Consider the following 25166-nt stretch of genomic DNA (forward strand, 5'->3'; position numbering starts at 1 on the left):
CGAGTGGGAGCGAGGCGGGGCGGGCCGAGGCCAGCGCGGAAGTCTCGCGAGGCCGAGTCTGAGCGGAGTGTGGCGGCGGCGGCGGCGGCGAGATCTGGGCTCGGGGTGAGGAGTTGGTATTTGTGTGGAAGGAGGCGGAGGCGCAGGAGGAAGGGGGAAGCGGAGCGCCGGCCCGGAGGGCGGGAGGAGGCGCGGCCAGAGCGGGCGGCCGAGGCGCGGCGAGGCGGGGCGCCGGGGCAAGCAGCGGCCGAGCGAGCGCGGGGCGCACCGAGGCGAGGAGGCGGGGAAGCCCGCCGCCGCCGCCGCCGCGCCCGCCCCTTCCCCCCGCCGCCCGCCCCCTCTCCCCCCGCCCGCCCGCCCGCCGCCTTCCTCCCTCTGCCTTCCTTCCCCACGGCCGGCCGCCTCCTCGCCCGCCCGCCCGTAGCCCCGGAGCCGAGGCCGCCGCGGCCGTGGCGGCGGAGCCCTCAGCCATGGCCTCGGGCGACACCCTCTACATCGCCACGGACGGCTCGGAGATGCCGGCCGAGATCGTGGAGCTGCACGAGATCGAGGTGGAGACCATCCCGGTGGAGACCATCGAGACCACGGTGGTGGGCGAGGAGGAGGAGGACGACGACGACGACGAGGACGGCGGCGGCGGCGACCACGGCGGCGGGGGCGGCCACGGGCACGCGGGCCACCACCACCACCACCACCACCACCACCCGCCCATGATCGCGCTGCAGCCGCTCGTCACCGACGACCCGACCCAGGTGCACCACCACCAGGAGGTGATCCTGGTGCAGACGCGCGAGGAGGTGGTGGGCGGCGACGACTCGGACGGGCTGCGCGCCGAGGACGGCTTCGAGGACCAGATCCTCATCCCGGTGCCCGCGCCGGCCGGCGGCGACGACGACTACATCGAGCAGACGCTGGTCACCGTGGCGGCGGCCGGCAAGAGCGGCGGCGGCGGCTCGTCGTCGTCGGGCGGCGGCCGCGTCAAGAAGGGCGGCGGCAAGAAGAGCGGCAAGAAGGGCTACCTCGGCGGCGGGGCCGGGGCGGCGGGCGGCGCGGACGCGGGCAACAAGAAGTGGGAGCAGAAGCAGGTGCAGATCAAGACCCTGGAGGGCGAGTTCTCGGTCACCATGTGGTCCTCAGGTGAGCGCCGGCGCGCGCCGGCCCCCGGGATGTTTTTGTTTTGAAGGGAAGCCATGTTTTATGTGTGTGATGGGCGCCGCCATCTTCTTCGCAGGGCAAGTATGGCGGCCCCAAAAGATGGCGGGCCGCGGCGGGGGCGGCGGGCGGCGGGCCGGCGGGCCGAAGATGGCGGCGGGAGGCGCGGCGCCGCCCGCTAGGCCGCAATGGCGTAGTTTCCCCGGGCGGGGCGGCGGCGCGGGGCGGGGCCGGGCGGCGCGGCGGGGCGGGGCGGGGCGCGCTCGGGCCAACGGACGGCCGCCGGCCCGTTGTCCGCCGCCCCCGCCCGGCCGGCTCCACGCGAGGCCCGGGGCGCGCGGGCCGCGGGGCTGCGCGGACCTCACGCCGGGCCGGGCAGCCCGCCGCCGCCTCCCCCCGGCCCCAGCTCCCCGCCCCCCGCCGTCCTCGGAGTGGGGGGGGGGCGCCCGGGCCCCGCTCCGCCCCCTTCCCCGGACTCAGCTGCTCCCGAGACGCGCCTTCCGCTCCCACGCCCGGCGCGCAGGCCGGACCCTGCCAGCGGCCGCGCTCCCCGCGCTCGCCGGCTGGGGCGGGACTTGGGCGGCACGTAGGGCTGGCGTGTGCGGGCTCCGCGCCGCCGGCGAGGTCCCCGCTCGGGCCCCTCCCCGCCCGCGGCACGGTGCGGAGCGGGTCCGCGAGGTTTTGTAGGTTGTTGCGAACCCTCTCCGTTTGGGGGAGTGACCTTAGGTGCGTGTCCGTGGAGACGGGTCGGTGAGCTGCCCGGCTGCGGACGTTTGTCCCCGGATTAATGCCGCGCGGGCTTGAAGTGTCCGCGCTTTCCGGTGCGTGGCAGGCGGCCCGCTTCCTTTCCCGGGGAGGAGAGATTCTGGAAGGCCGGAGAGAAGAGGGCAGAGGGCCTTGCCTGCGTGTCGAAGTCTGCTCTTCCTCGCTTGTGGCCGTAGACGCTGCGAGCCCGCGTCCGGTTATGACGCCCATGTCCGCTGGTTCAGCCTCCGGGGCCGTGGACGGACGTGCGAGGGATCCTGCCGGCGCTTACACTAGTTCCCCGTTGTGGGGACCCCCCCGCCCCCCCCGTAGGGCTGTGGCGGTGGTCGGGATGGAGCCTCACACTGCGATGACCCCTGAGTATGAATGGGTGGCTGACTGCGAGGGGAAGGCTGGGCCGGCGCCGCTGCAGCGGAGCCCTCGGGGAGCTACCGGAGTTGCACGGCTCCGGGACTCCGGCAGGGCAGAGGCTGCTGCTCTGCGTTTCCGAGTGCTCGTGGACGTCGGGGCACTTTGCGTGCAGTGAAGGTGCGTGTTTAGACGCAACCTGCCCGCTTATTCCGTGGTTACCAGAACACCTTCCGGGGAGTTGGTAGCGTGCGCACCCGTGGTGTTGGAACCCAAAGTCTTCTCTCTCCATTAATACGCAGAGTAAGAGTCGGGCCAATCCGTTGTTGCGGAGTTTTGCTGAATCCAGGGTCCCATCTGAAATTAGATTTTTTAAAAAAGATTTTATTGGTTTATTTGACAGATCACAAGTAGGCAGACTGAGAGGGGGGAGGAGCAGGCTCCCTGCCAAGCAGAGATCCGGTCGTGGGACTCGATCCCAGGACCCCGAGATCATGACCGGAGCTGAAGGCAGAGGCTTAACCCACTGAGCCACCCAGGCGCCCCTGAAATGAGATCTTGCTAGAAAGATACCTTAACTATAAACTAAATTTGTTTTTTCTCATGGTGAGGACGTGTTGGTTTTATAGAAATTTAGAAAACTAGGGTGTTTTAAATTTTCTGTATTCGATCTTCTCAAATTGCTTGCCTACTTCATACCCAGAAAACCTGGTAATGGAGGGTTCACTGGATGAGGTGATGGGTATGGAGTCAGCCAGGCGAGGGGGAAGGTCTGAGGGGCCTGACTAATGGGAGTTAATTTACAATTAAGTCAGCATTTCAAAGTCATTATTTCCCCTGTGCAAGTGGTTTCTTACAGAGTTGCACAGTTTGGGGTTATTTTAATGCTCATTTCTTTGCAGAGTTAGTTGCTTGGCGCATTACAGAGTACTCCGTGTCTAAAGGTAGTTATAAATATTTGATGGCAATAACATAGTAAGGCCTGATTCCTCAGACGTGTTTTGTGGTGAACTAGTCCTCTTCCTTGTCCTTGTGGCTTGGGATTATTTACTAAAGAGAAGCCTAATAGTTGGTGATTAACTATGCATGCCCCAAGTTCAAGTTCTGAATATAGTGGAATCTTAGGAACTGAAATGAGGAGGTAATTGATAATAGGTGAAGAAATCAAAGCAGTTTAATTGTTTTTTTTTTTTTTTAAGATTTTATTTATTTATTTGAGAGAGAGACAGTGAGAGAGAGCATGAGAGGGAAGAAGGTCAGAGGGAGAAGCAGACTCCCCATGGAGCTGGGAGCCCCGTGCGGGACTCGACCCCAGGACTCTGGGACCGTGACCTGAGCCAAAGGCAGTTGCTTAACCAACTGAGCCACCCAGGCGCCCCAAAGCAGTTTAATTGTTAAGCTGAATTTCTCGGTGTGTGTGTGTTGGCTGTGGTAGCCAGTATACTCAGTGCTTTCACGGACTCCGTTTCATCCGATCCCAGGCTAGATAGAAGGTTTGAACGCCGCTGTGGTTTCATGGCACAGTCCTTTGGATGGGAAAGAGCTGTGAGGTGACCATTTTGCCCAAGTCCAAGCTTAGTTCCCTGAAGTCCTTATTTAAAAAATTGTACACAGGGTATTCTCAGGACTCTAGTTATTGTTAGTTTCTAGGCTAAAAAAACTTAGTGGGAGCCAGCGCGTTCGTGGAAACCAAATCTTTGGATTTTACGGGTTTCTTTTGCTTGTGTGCTGTGTTGCTCTAATTGCCCACAGAGTCACAGCGGTCTGTGTGACTGGCATCTCTTTACTGGAATAACGGGAAAGGAATCTAGTGGATCTGCTTTTTTCTTTCCTCTTTTTAACTGATGTAATTCACGTGGGCGCAGTTCCGTGGCTTGTGCTGTATTCACCAGGTTGTGTGGCTGTCACCGCCAGCTAATTCCACAGTATTTTCAACATCTCAGAAAGAAACCCCATATCCGTGAGCAGGAACTCCCCATTTCCCCTCACCCTCCAGCCCCTGGCAGCCACTAATCTACTTTGTGTTTCTCTGGCTTTGCCCATTCGGGACATTTAAATGGAGTCATAACCATCTGTGGGCTTGTGTCTGTGGCTTAGCCGGTGTGCAAGGTTCAGCCACATTGTCGAGTGTACTTCATTCCTTTTTAAGGCTGAGTAAGGTTCCGTAGTGTAGGTACTAGAGCAGGGCCTGCTTGTTTCTGCGTAGAAGATGAGGGCTCAGTGAGGCTGAGCATGTTTTGGTGTTTCATCACACCTCAGCTGTGTCTTAAACATGCTTAATCCACTGTTTTAAGGCCCTTGTTTATTTTGGGGTCTTTTCCTGGCACATGATGAATGAACATTTCCATGTTGCCTGACGTAGGGCACAGTCTCCTGCATGTTTTTCCCTAGATTGTCATCATATAGGACTGATACTGTTCTAAAGACCTAACTATAAACTAAACCGCTTAATCATGGACAGATAGGGACTCTCATGATAAAAGCTGAGTATTTAAAACATTTAGGGCTTTTAAATTTTTTACTTAGTTTATTTTTTTTAGAGAGGGAGAGTACCCCCACCTGTGGGAGGGGGCAGGGAGAGAAAGAGAGACTCCCCGCTGAGCACGAAGGGCTTGATCTTGGGCTCCATCTCCAAACCCAGAGATATGACCTGAGCAGACATCAAGAGTCAGATGCTTAACTGACTCAGCCTCCCAGGTGCCCGTAAAACATTTAGTATGGAGAGAAACCTAAGAAGACTGTAAAATCTGAGGCTTCATGTATTTATGTATTTATTTATTTGACAGAGATCACAAGTAGGCAGAGAGGCAGGTGGGGGTGGGGAGCAGGCTCCCCACTGAGCAGAGAGCCCGAGGCTCGATCCCAGGACCTTGAGATCATGACCTGAGCCGAAGGCAGAGGCTTAACCCACTGAGCCACTCAGGCGCCCCAAGGTTGCAGGTATTTGGAAATCGTGACCTTCACTCAAGGCTGTTGGTATTTTACTTATCTTTTGTTAGACCAAATACCGAAGTGCTTCATGCTGGATTGAGCAAAACATCTAAGACCAGAAAAGACCATCGATATTAAAATCAGTAAAGCGAAAGAAAGTTGAAAAGTATTTAACTGTTTGTCAGTTCTTTATATTCAGAAAACCCAAATTTGCTAAAAGTTACTAGTCCGGATCATTGGCCACTCCTGTGCGGGTTTTCCACCTGTTCCTCCTTTACCTGTCTATCCTTAGCTAGAGATGCCATGCACATAAACTCCCACGGAGCGAAGCTGCAGAACAACCCCCCCTTCCGCCCCGCCAAGTGATCTTGTCAAGCCTGTGACCTACATAGGGCAGTCTAAGTCAGAGATCCTGATTCCTGACCCAGCAGCTTTGGAAGCTGGCTCGCTGATGTAGACTCCGCGCTGCCGGACTCCAGGTGCTTCACCTGCCAGTCTTCCCTCTCACTGGCAGCGGCGGACTCCCCCTCCTGGCAAAGGAAAATCCCTATCAGGAAAAGGTCAGGGCTCCTGACCCTTACCTACTGGCTAGCATTTTAGACTTTGGAAGAGAATAAGTAAAATGATAAACTTAAAAATGTGTGCTAGACTCCTGGGTGTTTATTCACCAAAAGCTTCCTGGTTTTTTGTTGTTGGCAGTCTGTTTAGTGAGGTGGGCTTAAGGCTGAGAAGTTTAGGGTCCTGTAACAGGTTATTAGCAAAAACAATGACTAGAAGGATCATTTCTTAGGATTTTCATTCCTTCGTTAACTCCTGTTCCGCTCTTCTCAGGGCACCATTTTGTGAACTCTGCTCTTCTTCCCATAGGAGTATATGAAAGCAAAAACTTGTTATAATTTTTCAATCTGAGTATTTACAGTGGGTTGTATTCTGTAGTATTGTTGGGTAAACATTCAGACCTTGTATTTGTAAAATCTGGCATCTGAAACGCTGCTTCGAGGTTGACAGTAGCATTCATGTCGTTACTGTTAGCAGAATACCGGGAAGGCGTGTGGAGGTTTTGGAAGTTAACTGACCATACCATATGCATTTGTACCTTCCTTTGTGGGGAGGACTTCATTACAGTCCATGAGAGGACCGTTCCCATTCCCAAGTGCCGCGTTTTAATGGGTCCCATTCTGTTTAATTTGTGATTAATTGTCAATAACAACAGGCCCAGTGGTTTCTGGTAATCACGTTAGTAACAGCATCAGATTTCCACTTGACACAGCACTGACCAAAGTATCTTGCCTCGGAGTATCTTAACTTCTGACCTCGGTGTCCTTGTAAAATGACTTCCTTTAGAAAAAGAACTTCTTCCCAAACTCCTGAATGACCATAGGAACCAGTGTACTCACTTTCTTAAAGCAGAACTCTTAAATTTTAGCGGGACCTGCTGAATGAAGTTTTAGGAGCTCTTGAGTAAAATTCTTTTTTTTTTTTTTTTCCCTTGAGTAAAATTCTTGATAATCACTCGATGCCTTTGAGGTTACACAGTGCTCCTAAGATTAACATGAAGACAGTGTAAGTGGTTGTGAAGGACTTTTCTTTCTTGTATTAATGATCTCCCTTAGATACAAGAAGCGTGGAGAAGGGGAGGAGGCTGCCATTGCTCTTCTGTTGGAGCCCGGACCCTTTCTCTTCTGGGAGAGCCACGGACTTGAACAGAATCTCCGGTATTGCACAGGTGACCGCACCTGTGAAAACACCCTGAAGTGTCTCTCTCTCTTTGTAGTTCTCCACTCAGTCCTCTTCTCTTCCTTCTGTCTTCCAGCGCCTAAGCACCCAGAAACTCTGAAGGAGAAGCTGCTGCTGCTCCTCCAGTTGACAGTTGGCTTTTAATTTCTTACTTTGCTGGCAACTCACTCACAGTTTGTGCTAATACGTATGATTCCTGTATTAAATAGATGTTACAGATTCTTTTTTTTTTTTCCTTAAGATTTATTTATTTTAGAGAGCATGAGTTGGGGGGGGGGCAGGAGGCAGGGGGAGAGAGAATCTGAAGCCGACTCTGTGCTGAGTGTAGAGCCCCACGTGGGGCAAGATCTCATGACCCCAGATCATGACCCGAGCGGAAACTAGGAGTCCTACAGTTAACAGACTCAGCCACCCAGGTGCCCCAGTTTTTAATAGATCCTTAACAAAGACCACATACAGACTTCTGGATTGCATGTCTGGGGAATCTAGGCGTACACTCTCTCTACCTTCCTGAATTTTCTAAGACTTCATCAGATGGCTTCACTCCTCTGCTTGAAAACCCCTCTAACAGTGTGGATAATAGTTAATGTCACTGAACTGTAGATTTTTAAAAGGGTAAATACCGCATTTTGTGTCTTCACCTCCGTACACAGCCTGCGCATGCCACGTCATGTTCAGTTGAAGCGCAGACGCCGCATCACGGGCAGCACATGATCTGGCCCCTGCTGTCCTGCCCTCTTTCCTCCTTCCTCCCTCCACTCGCTTCATGCTCCGGCCTGGCGAGCCCTCTTCCATCCTGGGCTTGTTCCTCTGCTCTCACCTCTGCCTTCAGTGCAGTGACCCCAGATGTCCCATTCTTGTGCTGCCGTGTTCACATCTCCGCTCTGGGAGGCCTTCCCTGGTCCTCTACTCTCACTCTCACTCCTAATAAAACTCCGGTTTTATTCTCTTTGTAGCAGTGTCTGAGGCTATCTTGCTTTTTTTTTTTTCCTTTTAACCTGCTTCTTTCTGCTTCCTCTAGGGAGTAAGTTGTGGGCTTGTGACCCTCAGCCTTAGGATGGCACTAGGCATTTAGAAGATTCTCGGTCCGTAACTGGGTGAACGATCAGCACATGGAAATTATGCAGTAAGGCAGAATCGCAGCCTAGTGACCCGAGTACCACCCTCCTGCCGGACCGCATAGGTGGGAAGAAGTCTATAGGGTGAGGAGAGGGTGTGCAGGAGTGTTCCCTTTTTAGGAAAGGCATGGGCTACACAGTCGATCCTAGTTTCAAATCTTAGATCGGCCACTTAACTGCGTTTCTTCAGGTACATGACTTGGCACTTCTAAGGCTTGTTTCTTAAGCCAGACGCATGAAGTTCGTGTCTTTGAGGTTTTGTCTGCGTCAGGGATAGGACAGTTACTAGCCTGAAGCAGGTACTCAGTAAATGATAGTATCTTGTCCTAAGGTCTCTGTTAGTGGGGAAACATGGAAACAGCCTTTGACTGATTTCTACCTGTTGCTTAGCAATGAATCTCAAATAGTTAGCGGTGCCCCCCCGGCCCCCGCCAAGGTTTCCCCAGTGAAGGTTTGGGGGGGTGAGGGCAGTGGTGAGTTGGTGATGTTGTTTTTGCCCTAAGTCTCCCAGAAAGGTCAGATCTTAGCTGATCGCCTAAGATGAAAGGTGTGGGGGAACAAAATCTAGCCAACCCATATAAGTAAGTAGTTGGTAAATAAATACGGGAGTTGGTGAAAATAGAAGATCGGGATCACAAGAAAAAAGGAAGTGTGAAGGTCAACCCTCTTGAGTTTCCTGGCAGTTGAGATAAAAAAGGAAAGCCTACTACTGATAACAGATTCTAGCTAAGATGAGAACAACGTGTAGGGAAATCAAGCTTTTCTGAGGACTGAATTCTTAGGTAAACTGCTTCTATATGAAGGGGATCACCGGGTCACAGTGCAGATTTCAGCCGGTGTGGTGTCCAGAATTTCATGTGGTGTCTTAGAAGAGCCAAAGACTGAAAATGTAACCTAATGGAATGTGACTCCGAATTTCCATGTCCTTTCCATGCTTCCTCTCCCCCGACAGAAGTCGAGCATTCTTTCACAACCGTTAAGTGTGGGACCTGCTGTTCCCCTTAAGCCCAGGAGGGTGGGGAGAGTGGAACAGAGGGGTCTGGCTCTCTCCTCCCTGTGTTCCTAGATGCCGAGGCTGCCCTGTAAAGCATTCTCGGGCTTCAGCCTTACCGGTGGTCTTCTCTTTTATAAGAAACGAAGAAACCAAGCAAGGTTCACTGACAAGTGAAAGACCTCTTGAAGGAAGGAGGTCTGGGCTTTGGAGAGCAGTGGATCCAGGGGTGCGGGGTGAGAGGTGGGCAGAGGGGAAGGTGTCGCCGTGTTACCTGATACCTTTTCTCCCACGTTGAGGAACAGGGCCAGAGGGCTGCTGCTTTGGTAGGGCTGGGGAGGGCAGGTCAGACCACTTTTTAAACCTCTTCATGGACCTGTTAGAGTGTCCAGCCTTTCCATTTAGTTTAATCCTCTCCCTCTCTCTCTCTTTTTAAAAATATATTTGAGTCTTTATTCAAAGATTATTTACTTATTTAAAGTACAGTCCTCCTCCCCCATGTGGAGCTCGAACTCATGGCCCCAAGATCCAGACTCACATGTTTTGCCAGCTGAGCCAGCCAGGTGTCCCATTGCCTTTTTTTTTTTTGACAGCGAGCGAGCACACAAGCAGGCAGAGTGGCAGGCAGAGACTGAGAAAGAGAAGCAGGGTCCTTGCTTATGGGGAGCCCAGTGCGGGATTCGATCCCAGGACCCTGGGATCATGACGTGAGCCAAAGGCAGCTGCTTAACTGACCGAGCCATGCGGGTGCCCCCCCCCCCCATCACTATCTTTTTGACCGAAGTTCTTCTGAGTCTCTGCTTTGCCTCTCAAACCAGGCTGAGAATGAGGCTGGCTTCGGTAATGAAGACGTGAGCAGAATAGTTGAGAGGTGGGGATAGGACGGGCTTGTTTATACAGGAGCCCCTCCTTAATCTGTGGGGGTGCGCTCCAAGACCCCGGTAGAGGCCTGGCACCACACCCACTTAAAACTTAACTGCTGAGGGATGCCTGAGTGGCTCAGTCGGTTAGGCAGCCGTTGTGATCCCAGTGTCCTGGGATCGAGTTCCACATCGGGCCCCCTGCTCAGTGGGGATCCTGCTTCACCGTCTGCCTTCGCCTGCCACTCTGCCTGCCTGTGTGCTCTCCGACAAATAAATAAAAATTGGAAAAAAACGAAACAAAACAAAACATAACTGCTGAGGGGCAACTGGGTGGCTCAGTGGGTTAAAGCCTCTGTCTTCGGCTCAGGTCATGATCTCAGGGTCCTGGGATCAAGCCTGTGGCCAGCTTCTTGCTCATGGGGCGTCTGCTTCTCCCTCTCCCTCTGCTCCTAACCGCCCCCATAAATAAAACCTTAAAAAAATTGCTGATTAACGATAATAATAGAACGATTACAAACATATGCTGTAATAAAAGTTAAGTGAATGGTTTTCCTCTTAAACTACGTTAGAGTGCTGCACTCACCCTTGTGATGGTGGGAAATGGTGAACTGCTTCTGTGAGGAGACTAGCGAGGGAAGGACTCAGGGAGCACGGGAGGTAGCGGAGGGCACCTGCGGTTGGCAGAAAGAGGATCCCCTGCCTCCGAACCATTTGAATACAAAATGTGTGCCCCATTTATAGGTGGCACTGGCTAGATTTTGTTTTTCCATATCTTCCAGCTAAGGCCATTTTACTTTGGTCTGGTTGTTGTAGGTGGTCTGCTTTTAGCCAGTGTTAGTGAGTACTGGAATCACCTGATCCAGGTTTGATGAGAAGTTCTCATTAAAATGTTTTCTTAGGGGCGCTTGGGTGGCTCAGTGGGTTAAGCCTTTGCCTTCAGCTCAGGTCATGATCTCAGGGTCCTGGGATCGAGTCCTGTATCAGGCTCTCTGCTCAGCAGGGAGCCTGCTTCCCTCTCTCTCTCTCTCTGCCTGCCTCTCTGCCTACTTGTGATTTCTCTCTGTCAAATAAATAAATAAAATCTTAAAAAAAAAAAATGTTTTCTTAGAACCTAGGGGGCTTAGTCTTTAAGCATCTGCCTTTTGCTCTGGTCATGATCCTGGAGTCCTGGGATGGAGCCTGGCATCGGGCTCCCTGCTGGGTGGGAAGCCTGTTTCTCCCTCCCACTCCCCCTGCTTGTGATCCTCTCTTGCTGTGTCTTTGTCAAATAAATAAATAAAATCTTAAAAAAAAAAAACTAGAAGATGGCAAACATTGTCTTTAATTTCTCTGACCATAAAACCAAACATCTTTTGTCATTTCTCAAGCAGCTTTCTTCAAAATATGATTTCTATTTATATAAATAGTTTATTTCCTGACATTGTATTGTTGAGTAGTTATTTTTTTTATTTTTATTTTTATTTTTTTAAAAGATTTATTTATTTGACAGAGAGAGAGGGAAGCAGGCTCCCCGCCAAGCAGAGAGCCCGATGCGGGACTCGATCCCAGGACCCTGAGATCATGACCTGAGCCGAAGGCAGCGGCTTAACCCACTGAGCCACCCAGGCGCCCTGTTGTTGAGTAGTTATTGACCCTTTTGATGATTTCTGGTGCTGGTCTTCAAAGAGTTCACTCTGAACTTCCGTGGCATACGCGGTTTATGAAGGAATAAGTAACAGAAGTGGTAATGTGAAGTTGAAATACATATTATGAAAGCACACGGCAATTATCTAGAAAGACCCAACAAAAGTTTTTTTAAGGCAAGAGTATTGGATCATGTTCAGAAGTGTAGGTGTGTGTGTGTGGTGGTCATCCGAATCAGATTGTCTTTAATCAGTTTTATTTTGGTTTTACGTACAGACCATGTGGTTATTGTCTGTACTCAGGACGGACGGCCTCAACTGTGCATCACTTTCACTTGGTAAGTCACTGAGTTCAGTACTCATGAGGCAGAGCATCTAGACTTTTCTTTGCGGTCTCCCTCAGGGTTGCCGTTACCCAGGTGCTCATTCTGCACCCTCTCCTCTCTGTCTATATATTTTTTTCAGTAGATACCATTTATCTCTCTGGCTTTGAATAGAGGCCATGTGCCAGTGATGTCTGAATTTCTCTTGAGCCTCAATTTCTTTTGTCCCCACACTTGCATATCCAAGTACCTCCTTGAGGTCTGTCTGTCCACAAGGTGTCTCCAGGTCCTCTGCCGCACGTGGTCTCTTTGCCCCTTACTCTCCTGCTTGGCCCATGACCTCCCCCCAGAAGTGCAACCCAGAAACTTAGAAGGCATAGTTAACCTCCTTTTCCTCCCACCGTACCCCCTCTCGTTTATTACCCGGACTTGTGTAGTCCTCCTCCAAAATAGGACTCAAATCTGACCTGTTTTATTTTACTTTATTTTTTTTAAAGATTTTATTTATTCATTTGACAGAGGCAGGCAGAGAGAGAGGAGGAAGCGGGCTCTCCACTGAGCAGAGAGCCTGACTCGGGGCTCGATCCCAGGACCCTGAGATTAAGACCTGAGCTGAAGGCAGAAGCTCAACCCACTGAGCCACCCAGGGGCCCCTCTAACCTGTTTTATTATTTATTTATTTAAGATTTTATTTAGTTGACAGACAGAGACCACAAGTAGGCAGAGAGAGAGGGAGAAACAGGTTCCCTGCTGAGCAGAGAGCCCGATGCGCGGCTCGATCCCAGGACTCTGAGATCATGACCCGAGCCGAAGGCAGAGGCTTAACCCACTGAGCCACCCAGGTGCCCCTCTCTAACCTATTTTTTTGTTTTGTTTTAAGATTTTATTTATTTATTTGAGAGAGAGACAGTGAGAGAGAGCATGAGCAAGGAGAAAGTCAGAGGGAGAAGCAGACTCCCCGTGGAGCGGAGAGCCTGATGCGGGACTGGATCCTCGGACCCCGGGATTATCACCTGAGCCGAAGGTAGTCGTCCAACCAACTGAGCCACCCAGGCTAACCTGTTTTAAAGACAGGTTGATGTCTCTTTTGGAAGTAAATCCCATCATTGGGTAATCTCACTGTTCCTGTTTCACTAGAAAAATCTCCACTAGAGTTTTAAATCCTGTTTTCTTTTTTTTTTTTTTTTTTTTTTTTTTTTTTTTTTTTTTTTAAAGATTTTATTTATTTGACAGAGAGAGATCACAAGTAGGCAGAGAGGCAGGCAGAGAGAGAGGAGGAAGCAGGCACCCTGCTGAGCAGAGAGCCCGATGTGGGACTCGATCCCAGGACCCTGAGATCATGACCTGAGCCGAAGGCAGAGGCTTAACCCACTGAGCCACCCAGGTGCCCCTCTCTAACCTATTTTTTTGTTTTGTTTTAAGATTTTATTTATTTATTTGAGAGAGAGACAGTGAGAGAGAGCATGAGCAAGGAGAAAGTCAGAGGGAGAAGCAGACTCCCCGTGGAGCGGAGAGCCTGATGCGGGACTGGATCCTCGGACCCCGGGATTATCACCTGAGCCGAAGGTAGTCGTCCAACCAACTGAGCCACCCAGGCTAACCTGTTTTAAAGACAGGTTGATGTCTCTTTTGGAAGTAAATCCCATCATTGGGTAATCTCACTGTTGTTCCTGTTTCACTAGAAAAATCTCCACTAGAGTTTTAAATCCTGTTTTCTAAGTAAAATTCCATCATGTAGGTGAGAGGTCAATAAACTTTTTTTCTGTAAAGGCCTAAATAGTAATGATACAGGTTTCATAGTCTATCCTAAAGCACCTAATCAGTGCCAGTGTTATTGCAGCAGGAAAGTAGCCAAAGGTAACATGTGAACAAACAAGCATGGCTGTGCTTCAGTAAAGCTGTTTCTAACAGTAGGTGGCATATGTGCACACCATTGTCCATAATAGCATGATTCACAGCAGCCAGAAGGGGGAAGCAGCTCCTGTGTCTATCAGTGGATGAGTGGATAAACAAAATGTGGTATGTCCATACAAGAATATTATTCAGCGAGGCGCCTGGGTGGCTCAGTGGGTTAAGCCTCTGCCTTCAGCTCAGGTCATGATCTCAGGGTCCTAGGATCGAGCCCCACATCGGTCTCTCTGCTCAGCAGGGAGCCTGTTTCACCCTCTCTCTCTCTGCCTGCCTCTCTGCCTACTTGTGATCTCTGTCTGTCAAATAAATAAATAAAATCTTTAAAAAAATATATTATTCAAATGTGAAAAAGAATGAAGTTTTGTACATGCTAGTACATGGGTGGACCTTGAAGACATGTGGTCAGCCAGACACAGAAGGACCAATACTGTTTGATTCCATTTATAAAAGGTACCTAGAGGGGCGTTTGGGTGGCTCAGTGGGTTAAAGCTTCTGTCTTTGGCTCAGGTCGTGATACCAGGGTCCTGGGATCGAGCCCCACACCAGGCTCTCTGCTCAGCGGGGAGCCTGTCCCCCCACACCTGCCTCTCTGCCTACTTGTGATCTCTGTCAAATAAATAAATAAAATCCTTAAAAAAAAAAAAAGGTACCTAGAGTAGACAGATTTATAGAAAGAGGAAGTAGAATAGAGGCCACCGGGGGCGGGGCAGGTGTGCAGTGGGTACCGGGTATCTGTTGGGGACAAGGAGTCTCGAGTATAGATGGTCGTGATGGGTATACAGCATTGTGAGTGTACCTGATGCCACTGGTTTGGACATTTCACAGATGGTTGAAATGATAACTGTTATGTTCATGTCTGCTTAACCAACATTTGTTTAAACTGTAGAAAGGAGGGGGCACCTGGGCGGCTCGTTACGTTGTGTCCAGCTCTTGATTTCAGCTCAGGCCATGATCTCAGGGTTAGGACATCTAGCCCCACGTCAGCTCTGTGCTGGGTGTCGAGACTGCTTGAGATTTTCTGTGTGTGCGTGCGTGTGTGTAAATAAAAGATAAAATAATAGAAAGGAAACCGTAAGTGGTGGTGGGAAGGCTGTCAGGCTGGGTCGGGCCCACTGGCAGTACTTGGGGATCGTAAAACTTGTCGGTGTCTGCTTAGACTCACTCCATACACGGCTTCCAGTTCGTGCTGGCGTCGGCGTCCGGGCGCCGGGCGCTGTTGAGCGTTGGGTCTGAGAGCTGAGTCTCAAGCCTCAGGAAGCATTTCCTCTTTCGCCTTGTTTCTGTCTCCCCAGAATTCATGAGCTAAAGTCCCGGTCTCCGGCGCAAAGGTATTTGACAGTGGGGCCTTTGGGAAGTAATCTGGTGAGGAGGGTGGAGCCCTCCTGGTGGGATTAGTGCCCTTTGAGGTAAAAAGAGACAGAGATGACGATCCGATCCGTCTCCCCGCCATGGAGGGGCGCAGCAAGAAGGCTCTCTGACAAGCCAGGGTAGCGCGCCTTCACCGGGAACTGAATCGGAGGGCATCTTAGTCTGCAAGACCATCAGGGGTAAGTTCTTTTCGAAGCCCCCTGTCTGTGGTATTTTGTTAGAGCAGCCTGAGCTAAGACGGCTTCGCCCACTAGAATAAAAGTTCTTTGAGGGCAGAGGCTTTGTTTTGTTTCGGGGGACTTGGAACAGTGCCAGATAAGGAGACCCTCGGTTAATAGGCGTTGAACTGTGCAGGGAGTGTGAGCTAGCCTGTGATCCCTTTTTCTTTCTTTTTAAACGTTTTATTCATTTATTTGACAGAGAGAGATGCAGCGAGAGAGGGAGCACAAGCAGGGGGAGCCGAAGGGGGAGAAGCAGTCTCCCCGCAGAGCAGGGAGCCCCCTTCGGGGCTCGATCCAGCACCTTGGGATCATGACTGAGCCGAAGGCAGCTGGTGGCGCCCCTAGTCTGAGTCGGTAATCCCGGAATGTGTCCCGGCATGTGTCCCAGCTTACCGGAGACGTGGTTCTCATCACAGCTTCCTCGCAGCGGTAGGGGCCCTCTGCCTTGCTTCCATTCTTCTGTTGGAAGTACCCAAAGTCAGGGCGGAAACACAGCTCTCCTGCCCGCCCGAGCGTTTCTGGAGCACCTGAAAGGCGAGTGGTGGTAGTTGCTCCTCGGGGAAGGCTGGAGGGTGAGAAAACCCCGAGAGAAAACCTGGTTACAGTGCAGAGTCCTGGCTTTGTCACTTAGGATCGCTAACCACGTTTCCTGCCCTTCGTGAATGATCTGGCTGTTCCCTTGGGCTGCGCCGTCCGTACGGAGGTTACCGGCATGTAGAGATGGTTCTAGCTCAGAACTGAAGGCCGCTGGGCTTGACAGCGAAGGACCCGGGGCCGGCAGGGAGGCTTCCTGTGTTCACGAGGCCCCCGGCTGACTAGTTATTAGCCCAGAGCGAGCTGCACCGGCCTGTCTGGGCCTCCGCTTTCTCCTGTGCCGGGTGGACTTGCGAGTTTGCCCGCCTCTCGGGGGCTGTGCGCGGTAATGAAAACCGCCTGTCGAGTAACCTTTCAGTGCGATGCTGCTGCCCTCTGATTCCTGGCAGAGACGTGTAACGTTTTCCAGAATGAGGGGGCAGTCCTGGATGGCTCAGCTGGTGGAGCGGGCGACGCTTGATCTCAGGGTCAACCCTACGTATGTGTAGGGGATGACTTAAAATTTTTGAAAAATAAGTGAGTGGTGGGAGAGAGACATTTATAATGTAAAAGTATCGTATGCCCGGGGCGCCGGGGGGGGCTCAGTGGGTTAATAAGCCTCTGCCTTCGGCTCAGGTCATGGTCTCAGGGCGCCCTGGGTCTCAGAGGTCTCAGAGTCCATCGGGCTCTCTGCTCAGCAGGGAGCCTGCTTACCCCTCTCTCTGCCTGCCTCTCTGCCTACTTGTGATCTCTGTCTGTCAAATAAATAAAATCTTTAAAAAAGAAAAAGTATCCTGTTCTTTGTTTTTCATCTGAGTGATTGAACATAGTGACCGCTTGAATCAAATGAACCTACTTGGCGGGGCTGCGTGCTGAGTGCGGAGCCCGACGACACGGGGCTCAGTCTCACAACCCTGAGACCTGAGCTGAAACTCGGAGTCAGAGGCTTAACTGACTGTGCCACCCAGACACCCCAACATTTTGTCTTTAACTTGCGTTGTACCCTGATGTCAGAGAACCTGATAATAAGCAGCTAGACATCATATTTTGATAGTGATGTCTCTTGTAGGGTTTGGTTTGGTCTTGTGTTTTGTTTTTGTCTTAAGATTTATTTTAGGGAGAGAGAGCATGTGCACATGGGGGCCGAGGCGGAGTGGGAGAAAGCATGTCCAGCACACTTCGCACTCAGCACGGAGCCCCATGCGGGGTTTGATACCCTCAGATCATGGCCTGAGACGAAATCAAGAGTCAACTGCTTTAACTGACTGACTGAGCCTCCCGGACGCCCCTTTAGTCTTGTTTGTTGGTTTTTTGTTTTTTTTTTTTAAACTCTGATGGAGGGGTGAGAATTGAACAAGCCAATTTTCACTTCACTGTTTGTGAAACATTTTCATGGAGAAGCAGGACGTTTCAGTCAGCAGGGAACACTTTGGAGTGTCTTTATTTTCTGCTTTCAGCACAACATAGTTGCAGACCAACCGGTTTGGGCCTCTGGGCGCTCGACCCCAGCGTAAGAGGCGAGGCCAGCAAAAATTCAGAACAGCATGATTTAGAGTTTGTCAGTGTCGTTATCAAGACCTAACGTAGGTTCAAGGTAAAGGTAAGAAGCTGAGGCCAGAGCAGTAGAGTCAACAAGCCCTGGGCGGAGCATGGCCTGGTTGTGTTGTGGAGGGCTCCTGCCTAGGAGAAATGGAAGGCCCGGCTAGCTGTGTACACGGGACCCAGGCACAGGGGGCCCAGGAGGCCAAGTGTAATTTACACTTCTGAAGGGTTCGTACAAGGTGGAAATACATCAGCTGCATTTTCTGTATCAGTTGATCCTTTATAGCATCATTATGGCAGAGAACAGAATGGGGAAGATAAGTTAAAAAAATTATGTTAGTCGTTGAGGTATGAGATAGTAAGAGCTAACTTGATGGCCGTGGGACAAAGGGCGAAGACCTTCTAAAAACCAATAGGAGGGGCGCCTGGGTGGCTCAGAGGGTTAAAGCCTCTGCCTTCGGCTCAGGTCATGGTCCCAGGGTCCTGGGATCGAGTCCCGCATCGGGCTCTCTCCTTGGTGGGGAGCCTGCTTCCTCCTCTCTCTCTCTCTCTGCCTGCCTCTCTGCCTACTTGTGATCTCTCTCTGTCGAATAAATACATAAAATCTTAAAAAAAATAAAAACCAATAGGATTTGGTGTTTGGGATGTAGGAGATGAATTACGGGGATCCATATTCCTTTTTTTTAGCCTGTTGGATTTGTGACAGTAGTCGTACAAGTAGAGATGTCCTGCATTCCTTGAACACACGACTGTTGAGGGCCAGTTCTGTGCGGACTGCGCCAGGCTCTGGGGATACCTGGGGATCGAAACTGACAAGTACTCCTGTCCTCGTGGCACGTGCTGTCTAGTGGGAGGGGCCAATGAAAATCACATTGCTGTGATTGTATGTAACTTGCCTGCATCCGGGTCCTGGGATCAGCGTGAAGAGCTGAAAGGGCTGCAGAGCGGGAGGGGAGAGCCGCGAGAGGGAAGGCTGCAGGGCGGAAGCAGGGCATCAGACTCGGGTCCACATCGCTGTGTCGCTAACGGGATGTGTGGGTGGACAGAAAGCAGAACTCTTGGGGAGTGGTGGGAGGAGGAGAAAGGAAGCTTGACAAGGAGCAGTTCAAGAAGTGGGAGCCGAACCAGGCAAGTGACCGCCGCGTCAGAGTGGGGAACATTGCCGCCAGGCTGAGGAGCACGAGCGCAAAGGTCTGCTGGTTGGGCATCGCGGATATTGGTGACCTTGAAGCAGAACCAGGATTTCAGGAGACTGAGGAGAAAGACTGGGTGGTTAAGAAGTTGGGCTAGCAGCTCTAAATCACCGCTCCCGGAGCTGCTAATGAAAGCACTTTTCATAGTTCTTAGAATGTATTTGCCCAATACACATTTTTCGTCCACTAAAATAATCAATCTTATGGTGTGTTTCAGATGAAAAAAAAGATATTGACCATGAGACAGTGGTTGAAGAGCAGATCATTGGAGAGAACTCCCCTCCTGATTATTCAGAGTATATGACAGGGAAGAAGCTTCCTCCTGGAGGGATACCTGGCATTGACCTCTCAGACCCCAAACAACTGGCAGAATTCGCTAGGTAAGCCCTCAGAACTTTCCTTTCTCTCTAATTATAGAAAGTACTTGAGAGTCGGCAGCTGTGTTCCTTGTGCGTAAGTTACAGTGGTGGCTGGTAGTCTTAGTCCAGGGAAACTTGGGAAAACAAAAGCAGTTCGTTTTGTTTGTGGGGGTAACTCTGCTAGTGATGTGTGTGGCCCCATTTTAGATCCTTGCAGACAGTAAGGTGAGGCAAATGCTTCTTAATTCCATAGCTCCTAATTGCTTGTGAATACATAAAATTGCACAGAGGTTGATTGGAAATATGGGTCCTCACACCAGCTGGACGCCTTGTGAGCTAGAGCAAGCTGCGGATCATCAGATCCTTTTCCAGCGTGTCATCAGTTACGCTCCTGGGGTTTGGTTCACTGAAGCAGGCATGACAGGAAGAGATCAAATATTTATGGTGGGGGCTCCCTGTGACCGACCAAGGTGGGCAGTCAGGAAGGTCTGGAGGCGTGTCTGCCTGAAGCGGGCAGGGCTCCCGCAGAAGCCTCTCTCCCCTTTTGTAGTATTTGTTCCCCAGCACTGTTGGGCAGTTTCTACAAGGACGTGAGAACACACTCAGAGACCATTTTAAATAAAATGTGAAATGAACTCATCAACTCTGGGGCAGACGGATAAGTTTGTGGCCCGCCCCGAGGTTGCACGGAGCCTGGAATAGCCAGGACGTTTGGGCGAGGGCAGGAGGAGGAAGAGAGATCTCTTTGTGATCCCACCCATCCAGAAACAGAGCAGGGGCGCCCTTGTCTGTCTTTCTCTTGCGAGCAGAGTGGAGTAGATAAGACTGGAGGCCCTGGAGTGTGCCCTGCCAGAGAAAAAAACAAGGTGGGTGACCTCCTGCCATTTGGAGCCTCAGTTTCTCCAAGTGTCAGACGGGTGTCAGAGCCAGGGGTGTTATAATAAAGGGGTTTGTGCTCTTTTCTCCATCCTGTGAGACTGCGGCCGTAGGGAAACTGCACCTGAACTTATTTCTCATTGACCACGGCTGAACAAAAGTGTTAAGGCTTCTGTCCTTTTGTTCGTGACATTGTGTCTCCCAGCTTTTGTTGGCTTTCGTATTTTAAGTACGGGTATGCTATGTAACTCCATCCCCCCCACCCCCCCGTACAAATAAAAATGGAATCTGTAGATAGAATTAACAGTGAGGTTTGAGTTTTGGGGCAGATTGAGTCGAATTGCATGCCAGTGTTTAGTATTGTCATGTGTTTTTAAAGTTAGTCATCTCTTGTTAACGTCTTTGGAGTTTATCGAGGGTAGAGGCTGCAGTCCCCACGGATAGAGCTATGGAAGATAGGAGTCCAGGAAAGCCTTGTAGAGGGGATGGCGTCTGACCTGAGCCCTGAAAAACACTGAGGTAGGGGGATTGGGGGGGGGTTCCATGGTGGGCCTAATGCTAGTGTGGCATGAGCGCAGTGGAAAGGGAGATGCTCCACACCCACTCGGCGTACGCTCCGAGAAGAATAAGTAGGTTTGGCTGGGAATTTGGATGCCACATCTGTGGATGTTTTTAGTGCGTGGTGGACTGCTGCTGGAGTCCACCGTGTGAGCAGTAGAGAGAGGGCTCTGTGATCAGGGGTTGATGTGGAGGGAATGACATGTCTGCTCTCTCCAGGCTGGGTTGGCGTGGGCACAGACCGCGAGTGGGAGAGGTCCTGAAGGCCTGAGCCAGGATTGCGGTGGCCAGACGGAAAGAAGAAATGAGATCAGGGTGTCAGGAGATGGTGGGAGAGATGGAGAGCCACCCCCGCTGTGTGTCTCCAGGAGGGGAATTAGAATGGAAGCTCAGCGCCTTGCGAAGCCTCAGCCGGCGTGAGATTGGAAGAGTGGTGCTGGTTTGGGGCTCAGGGTGGGCATTGTTGGGGTTTAGGTGTTAGTCATCCCTGTTGGACTTGGAGGTTTCAGGAGGTAAGTCAGGGCTAACTCATCTTCTGCACTGTGGCTGCGGCTGAGAGTGACGCAGCCGTCCACGGTGTGGAGAGGGCGGTTTTGGAGAGGAAAGTCTGGGTAAGACCCTATGATCGGTGGCTGAGGGAACCAGCAGCAGGACATGGGGCTCATTTAGACAAGCCGTGATGGCTTAGGGCCCTAAGTACGTACGGCATCACAGAAGCCAAGGGCCTGCTCAGAAGGTCCAGGAGAGGGACGGGGCCCATTTCTCTGAGTTACTGTTGCGGAGTGATTTCAGCGTAGGAGCAGAGGGCTGCGGCGGGATTTCGCAGAGAGCAGGAATCTGGGGGTCGTGAGCAGAGGTGACTAGGTGTGGTGACCCTTGGCGTTGTTCACCCTCACTGCTGAGTTGAGGCAGCAGATCTGAAAGCTTATCCCCAGTTTCCTGAACAGAAGATCTGGGGTTTCAGCCCTGCACTCAGGGGGTGCGTGTCACTGTTGTCAAATAGAAAGAAGCTTCTGCTTGTTTCCCAGGTGGCCTTGCACCTGCCTCAGGGCTGCCTTCAACCCTACCTGATCTGAATGAGACCTTTCTTGACCCACAGTGGATAATCAGCAGACGGTGGAGCCGGGTTCTGAGAGTTGTAAGAGAGAGTGTCTGTAAACAGCATTCTTTTTTTTTTTTTTAAAGATTTTATTTATTAATTTGACAGAGAGAAATCACAAGTAGATGGAGAGGCAGCCAGAGAGAGAGAGAGGGAAGCAGGCTCTCTGCTGAGCAGAGAGCCCGATGTGGGACTCGATCCCAGGACTCTGAGATCATGACCTGAGCCGAAGGCAGTGGCTTAACCCACTGAGCCACCCAGGCGCCCCTGTAAACAGCATTCTTGATCGAGCAGAGCTGCCGGTCAAATACAGGGCAGGAAAGTGGCCATTGTAGACACCTAAGGATTCGTTTAATGTCGCACCTACCCTGTCTGAGGGGGTTACTGGAAGATAATACTTCAGGGAGACGACGGCACACATCAAAAGGAAGCCTTCCTGAAGAATCTGGCGAACCAGAAAATTAGGGGGGCAGCTCTGCCGCAGGCTGGACACCCATTCAGTTGAGAACAGACAGTCGGTGAGTTGTGGGGCTTTGTTCAGGAGAACTCGAGTTCATTCAGCAGCGCGCAGAATGAGTAAGAAGCCAGAAGGTCTTGGTGGTTTGGGAGAAGAGTTTTGTAAAAAGGAAGATAATCAGAAACCCCCTGAAGAGAGAGGCAGTGCTAATAAACCGTGGCCTAAAAGTGGGCGTAAAGTTGACGGTCATTGAAGTTCAGAGAACTTGTTGGCCTGATTCTGCAAGTCTCTCCTTGGTCCTGAAGCTGCTCCATTGGACTCACAGAGCAGGAAATGTGATCCCAGCACCCAGTTACGGTCCACAGTAGGCGATCTCTTTCCATAATCATCTGAATGTAGTGTGTTGTCTTTTCTGATCATTCTGCAAAGGTTTCCTTTTGTGCACCGAACGGAATGAGATCCCGCTCATCCCGACAGTGTACACAAAGTGAAGGGGAGGGTTGCCCTCCTGCTCATCTCCGTTGTCCCCCGCCCTCGGCCCCCCAGCCCTAGAACAGATCACGGGAAACTGTCACGTCTCTAATTGGACGGTGGCGGTGGTGAGAGAGACTGGAGCCTGGAATGGCCTCTCTTGTTCAGTCTTTGCATTTTGAGGATGTGTAGAACCAGCCGCTCAAGAGGGTTTTCCGGGGTCCCTAGCCGTGGTGACTGGGACTCTGAAAGCTGAAGACAAGAGAGGCACCAAGTTGCAGATTGCTGGGGGCCAGACCCCGTCTTCTCTTGTAAAGACGCACAGAACCTCCTTCTTCCTCCTGTACCCCTGGCTCAGCTGTCGGCTTGGGGTAGCGTGTTGGCTGCTTTTCCCTCTCCTCCGTGTGCTGGGGTGAGGGGCTTCTGCACTGGGCTTGGAACTAACCAAAGAATGGCTCAGATTCGTGCCGCACGGAGCCTAGAGAATCAGTTAGGAGTAAGTAAATCAGTTACGGGGCGGGGCACGAGTGTAAGAAGTCCTGGTATTGGGGGGTGACTGTCCTTTTTTAAATACTTCAGAACGTGGCCAGTAGGTGGGACCTGGCAAGTTCTTGTTCCAGATTAAATGAGCAGCCTTTTTGCCTTTTCCGTTACCTGTAGTTAGCCCTTTGGAAACTTCTGGTCTGGCCAGATGAGAATTAAAAGTGGTTAGGTCAGCCACAAGTCGGTTATTTTTGTTGTCGTCCGCCCTGAGACTTCTCAGGAGTAGCTCGAGGATGAGCCGGGGTGGCGGGGCGGAAAGAACGTGGCAGGGCTGCGCGCTGCCTCCCTGGGACGTACTTGGTCTAGCAGTAGTCCGGTTTGTCCAGGGGCGCTGCTCTCCTCGGCACCAGGAAGGAAGGGGAGTTGGCGGTTGCAGAGGGGAGAGCTGGAGCTGGGTTTCGCTGGGGCTTCTGGCCACCCCCGTCCCCCAGCGCAGGTCCCCTTGGGGCTTCCAGGCTGCCGGGGACAGACTTATCCTCGTTTGAGAATCTTTGCTTCAAAAATGGTCCCTCTCGGTGTCTGGAACCTAAAGCTTTGACTTAGAACTCTGATTTCTCCTTGCTGGAAGCGGTGCCAGGAGACTCCTGCAGGCTTCTGGTCCCAGAGTCCAGCCTTTACAGCGCTGCCCCCACTCCGCCCCTCCGGCGCCGCCCCCCGCCTACAGTGTGCGGAGAGCCAGGGCTAGCAGCCGTGCCGCACAGAGCGTGCACTCGCTCCCCTTGTTGGCACCTTGCGCCTCCACACCACTGGTAATCTGCCCAGGGTGCCTTTCTGCTCAGCTTAGGCCATTTTCCTCTAATCTCTCAGCCCTTTAGTTAGAAATGGTGGCTTGGAGCACTGGAACCTTCTCGGTGTTAAATATGATTGGCCCTTTTTTTTTAAAGGCATGAACTAATTTTTAGCTAGACCCATTTAATCCACAGCTGGGGATAAGAATAGCTGTCATTCCCCGAGAGCTTCACGTACAGGCTGTCTTTGAGTCTAGGCAGCTACAAAGCTGGTAGCATTCCACCTTTTTACAGAGTGAGAAACTGAGGCTGAGAAGTGCAGTGATTTGCTCAAGGTCGTGCATCTGGTAGGAGTTGGCGTCAAGCCCGCCCCCATGTCCCCCGCTGCCATTGGTGGCCTCCTGTGTAAAGTATCCAGGAAAAACGCCGATCTTGGTTATTCAGAATAGTTTGGGCGGGTTTAAGGGATGTTCCAGGTACCAGTATATTATTTTAGTCTTTTCAAAAATGACTTTTTTAGGATTTCAAATACTTCTTTTTATTTTGTAGGTTGGTGCCTACAAAAGTTGGTGCCACGAAGATATTAATTTTAGTCTTTACTCACCAAAAAAAACCCCGACTTTGAATCTAGTTTTTGGAAAATGACCTTTTCAGCGTTTGCCTTCGAATATATAAAGGCACCAACACACACTGCCTCGTTCGCCGCTCTGGTGAGGAAGGCCGCTTTGCCAAGGAGCTTGAGAGTAGCTGCAGTTAAACCTTTCATTTCCTTCTTGTGTCCAGGGGTGTTTGCCCAAATACATTTTAAACTTTCATTCTAAAATCAATTACATTGCCACGGGTGCTGGCCCCACACTTTGCAAAGGACATTTTAAGAAAAATCCCACTTAATGATAACATTTAAGAAATTGAGTGTTTGGTTAATGGCACTTGGGGACCATGCCCTTTAATTTTGTGTATGTTTGAAAATCTCCATGATAAAAGGTTTTTAAAAAAACAAATTCCTGGGAATAAATTTAAGAAAATTTGGGGGTGGGGAGTCGGCTGGTCACATCTGTCCCACTGCAGCAGGTGCCACACTGACAGGGACCCCGCATTGGAGCCCCAGATGGGTGGGGCAGGCAGTGGTTGTCTTTGCCACTTACCTGTCAACCCAGTGGGCATTTTAAAAAGTTGGTGTATTAATAGAATTTTCAAACAATAAAATTCACCCTCTTTTAGGTGAGTGCCACTCTTGTGAATTTGGACAGACATGATCACGTAGCCATGTCCGCAGCCAAGAGAGACAGAGCATTTCCGTGTAATCATCAAAAGAGGAAATGTTACTCATTGGGAAGACAGAAGCCTGGTTCTTAATAATACCCTTTTTTCTTACTTGATTGGAGTAGAACCCATTCATTTGGGTGACTGTTGTTTT

The 25166-nt window shown here is 51.2% G+C and overlaps 1 protein-coding gene and 1 long non-coding RNA gene across 2 annotated transcripts in view; both read left to right on the forward strand.

The window, feature by feature from the left end:
- The first annotated feature begins 441 nt into the window (after positions 1-441).
- Positions 442-25166, forward strand: part of YY1 (YY1 transcription factor) — a 30263-nt gene continuing 5538 nt past the window's right edge. The window contains exons 1-2 of the mRNA XM_045073652.1: positions 442-1137; positions 18876-19038. Of these exons, the coding sequence (XP_044929587.1) occupies positions 471-1137; positions 18876-19038 (830 nt within the window). The 5' untranslated portion in view covers positions 442-470. The remainder of the gene's footprint in view (positions 1138-18875; positions 19039-25166) is intronic.
- LOC106006035 lies at positions 2339-6926 on the forward strand. Its single transcript, XR_001179885.2, has 2 exons — positions 2339-2445; positions 6810-6926. It is a non-coding gene; the product is annotated as an uncharacterized LOC106006035 (long non-coding RNA).

This window comes from Mustela putorius, unplaced genomic scaffold, assembly GCF_011764305.1.
Source record: "Mustela putorius furo isolate JIRA1106 unplaced genomic scaffold, ASM1176430v1.1 tig00000129_pilon_pilon_pilon, whole genome shotgun sequence".
Classification (NCBI taxonomy): Eukaryota; Metazoa; Chordata; class Mammalia; order Carnivora; family Mustelidae; genus Mustela; species Mustela putorius.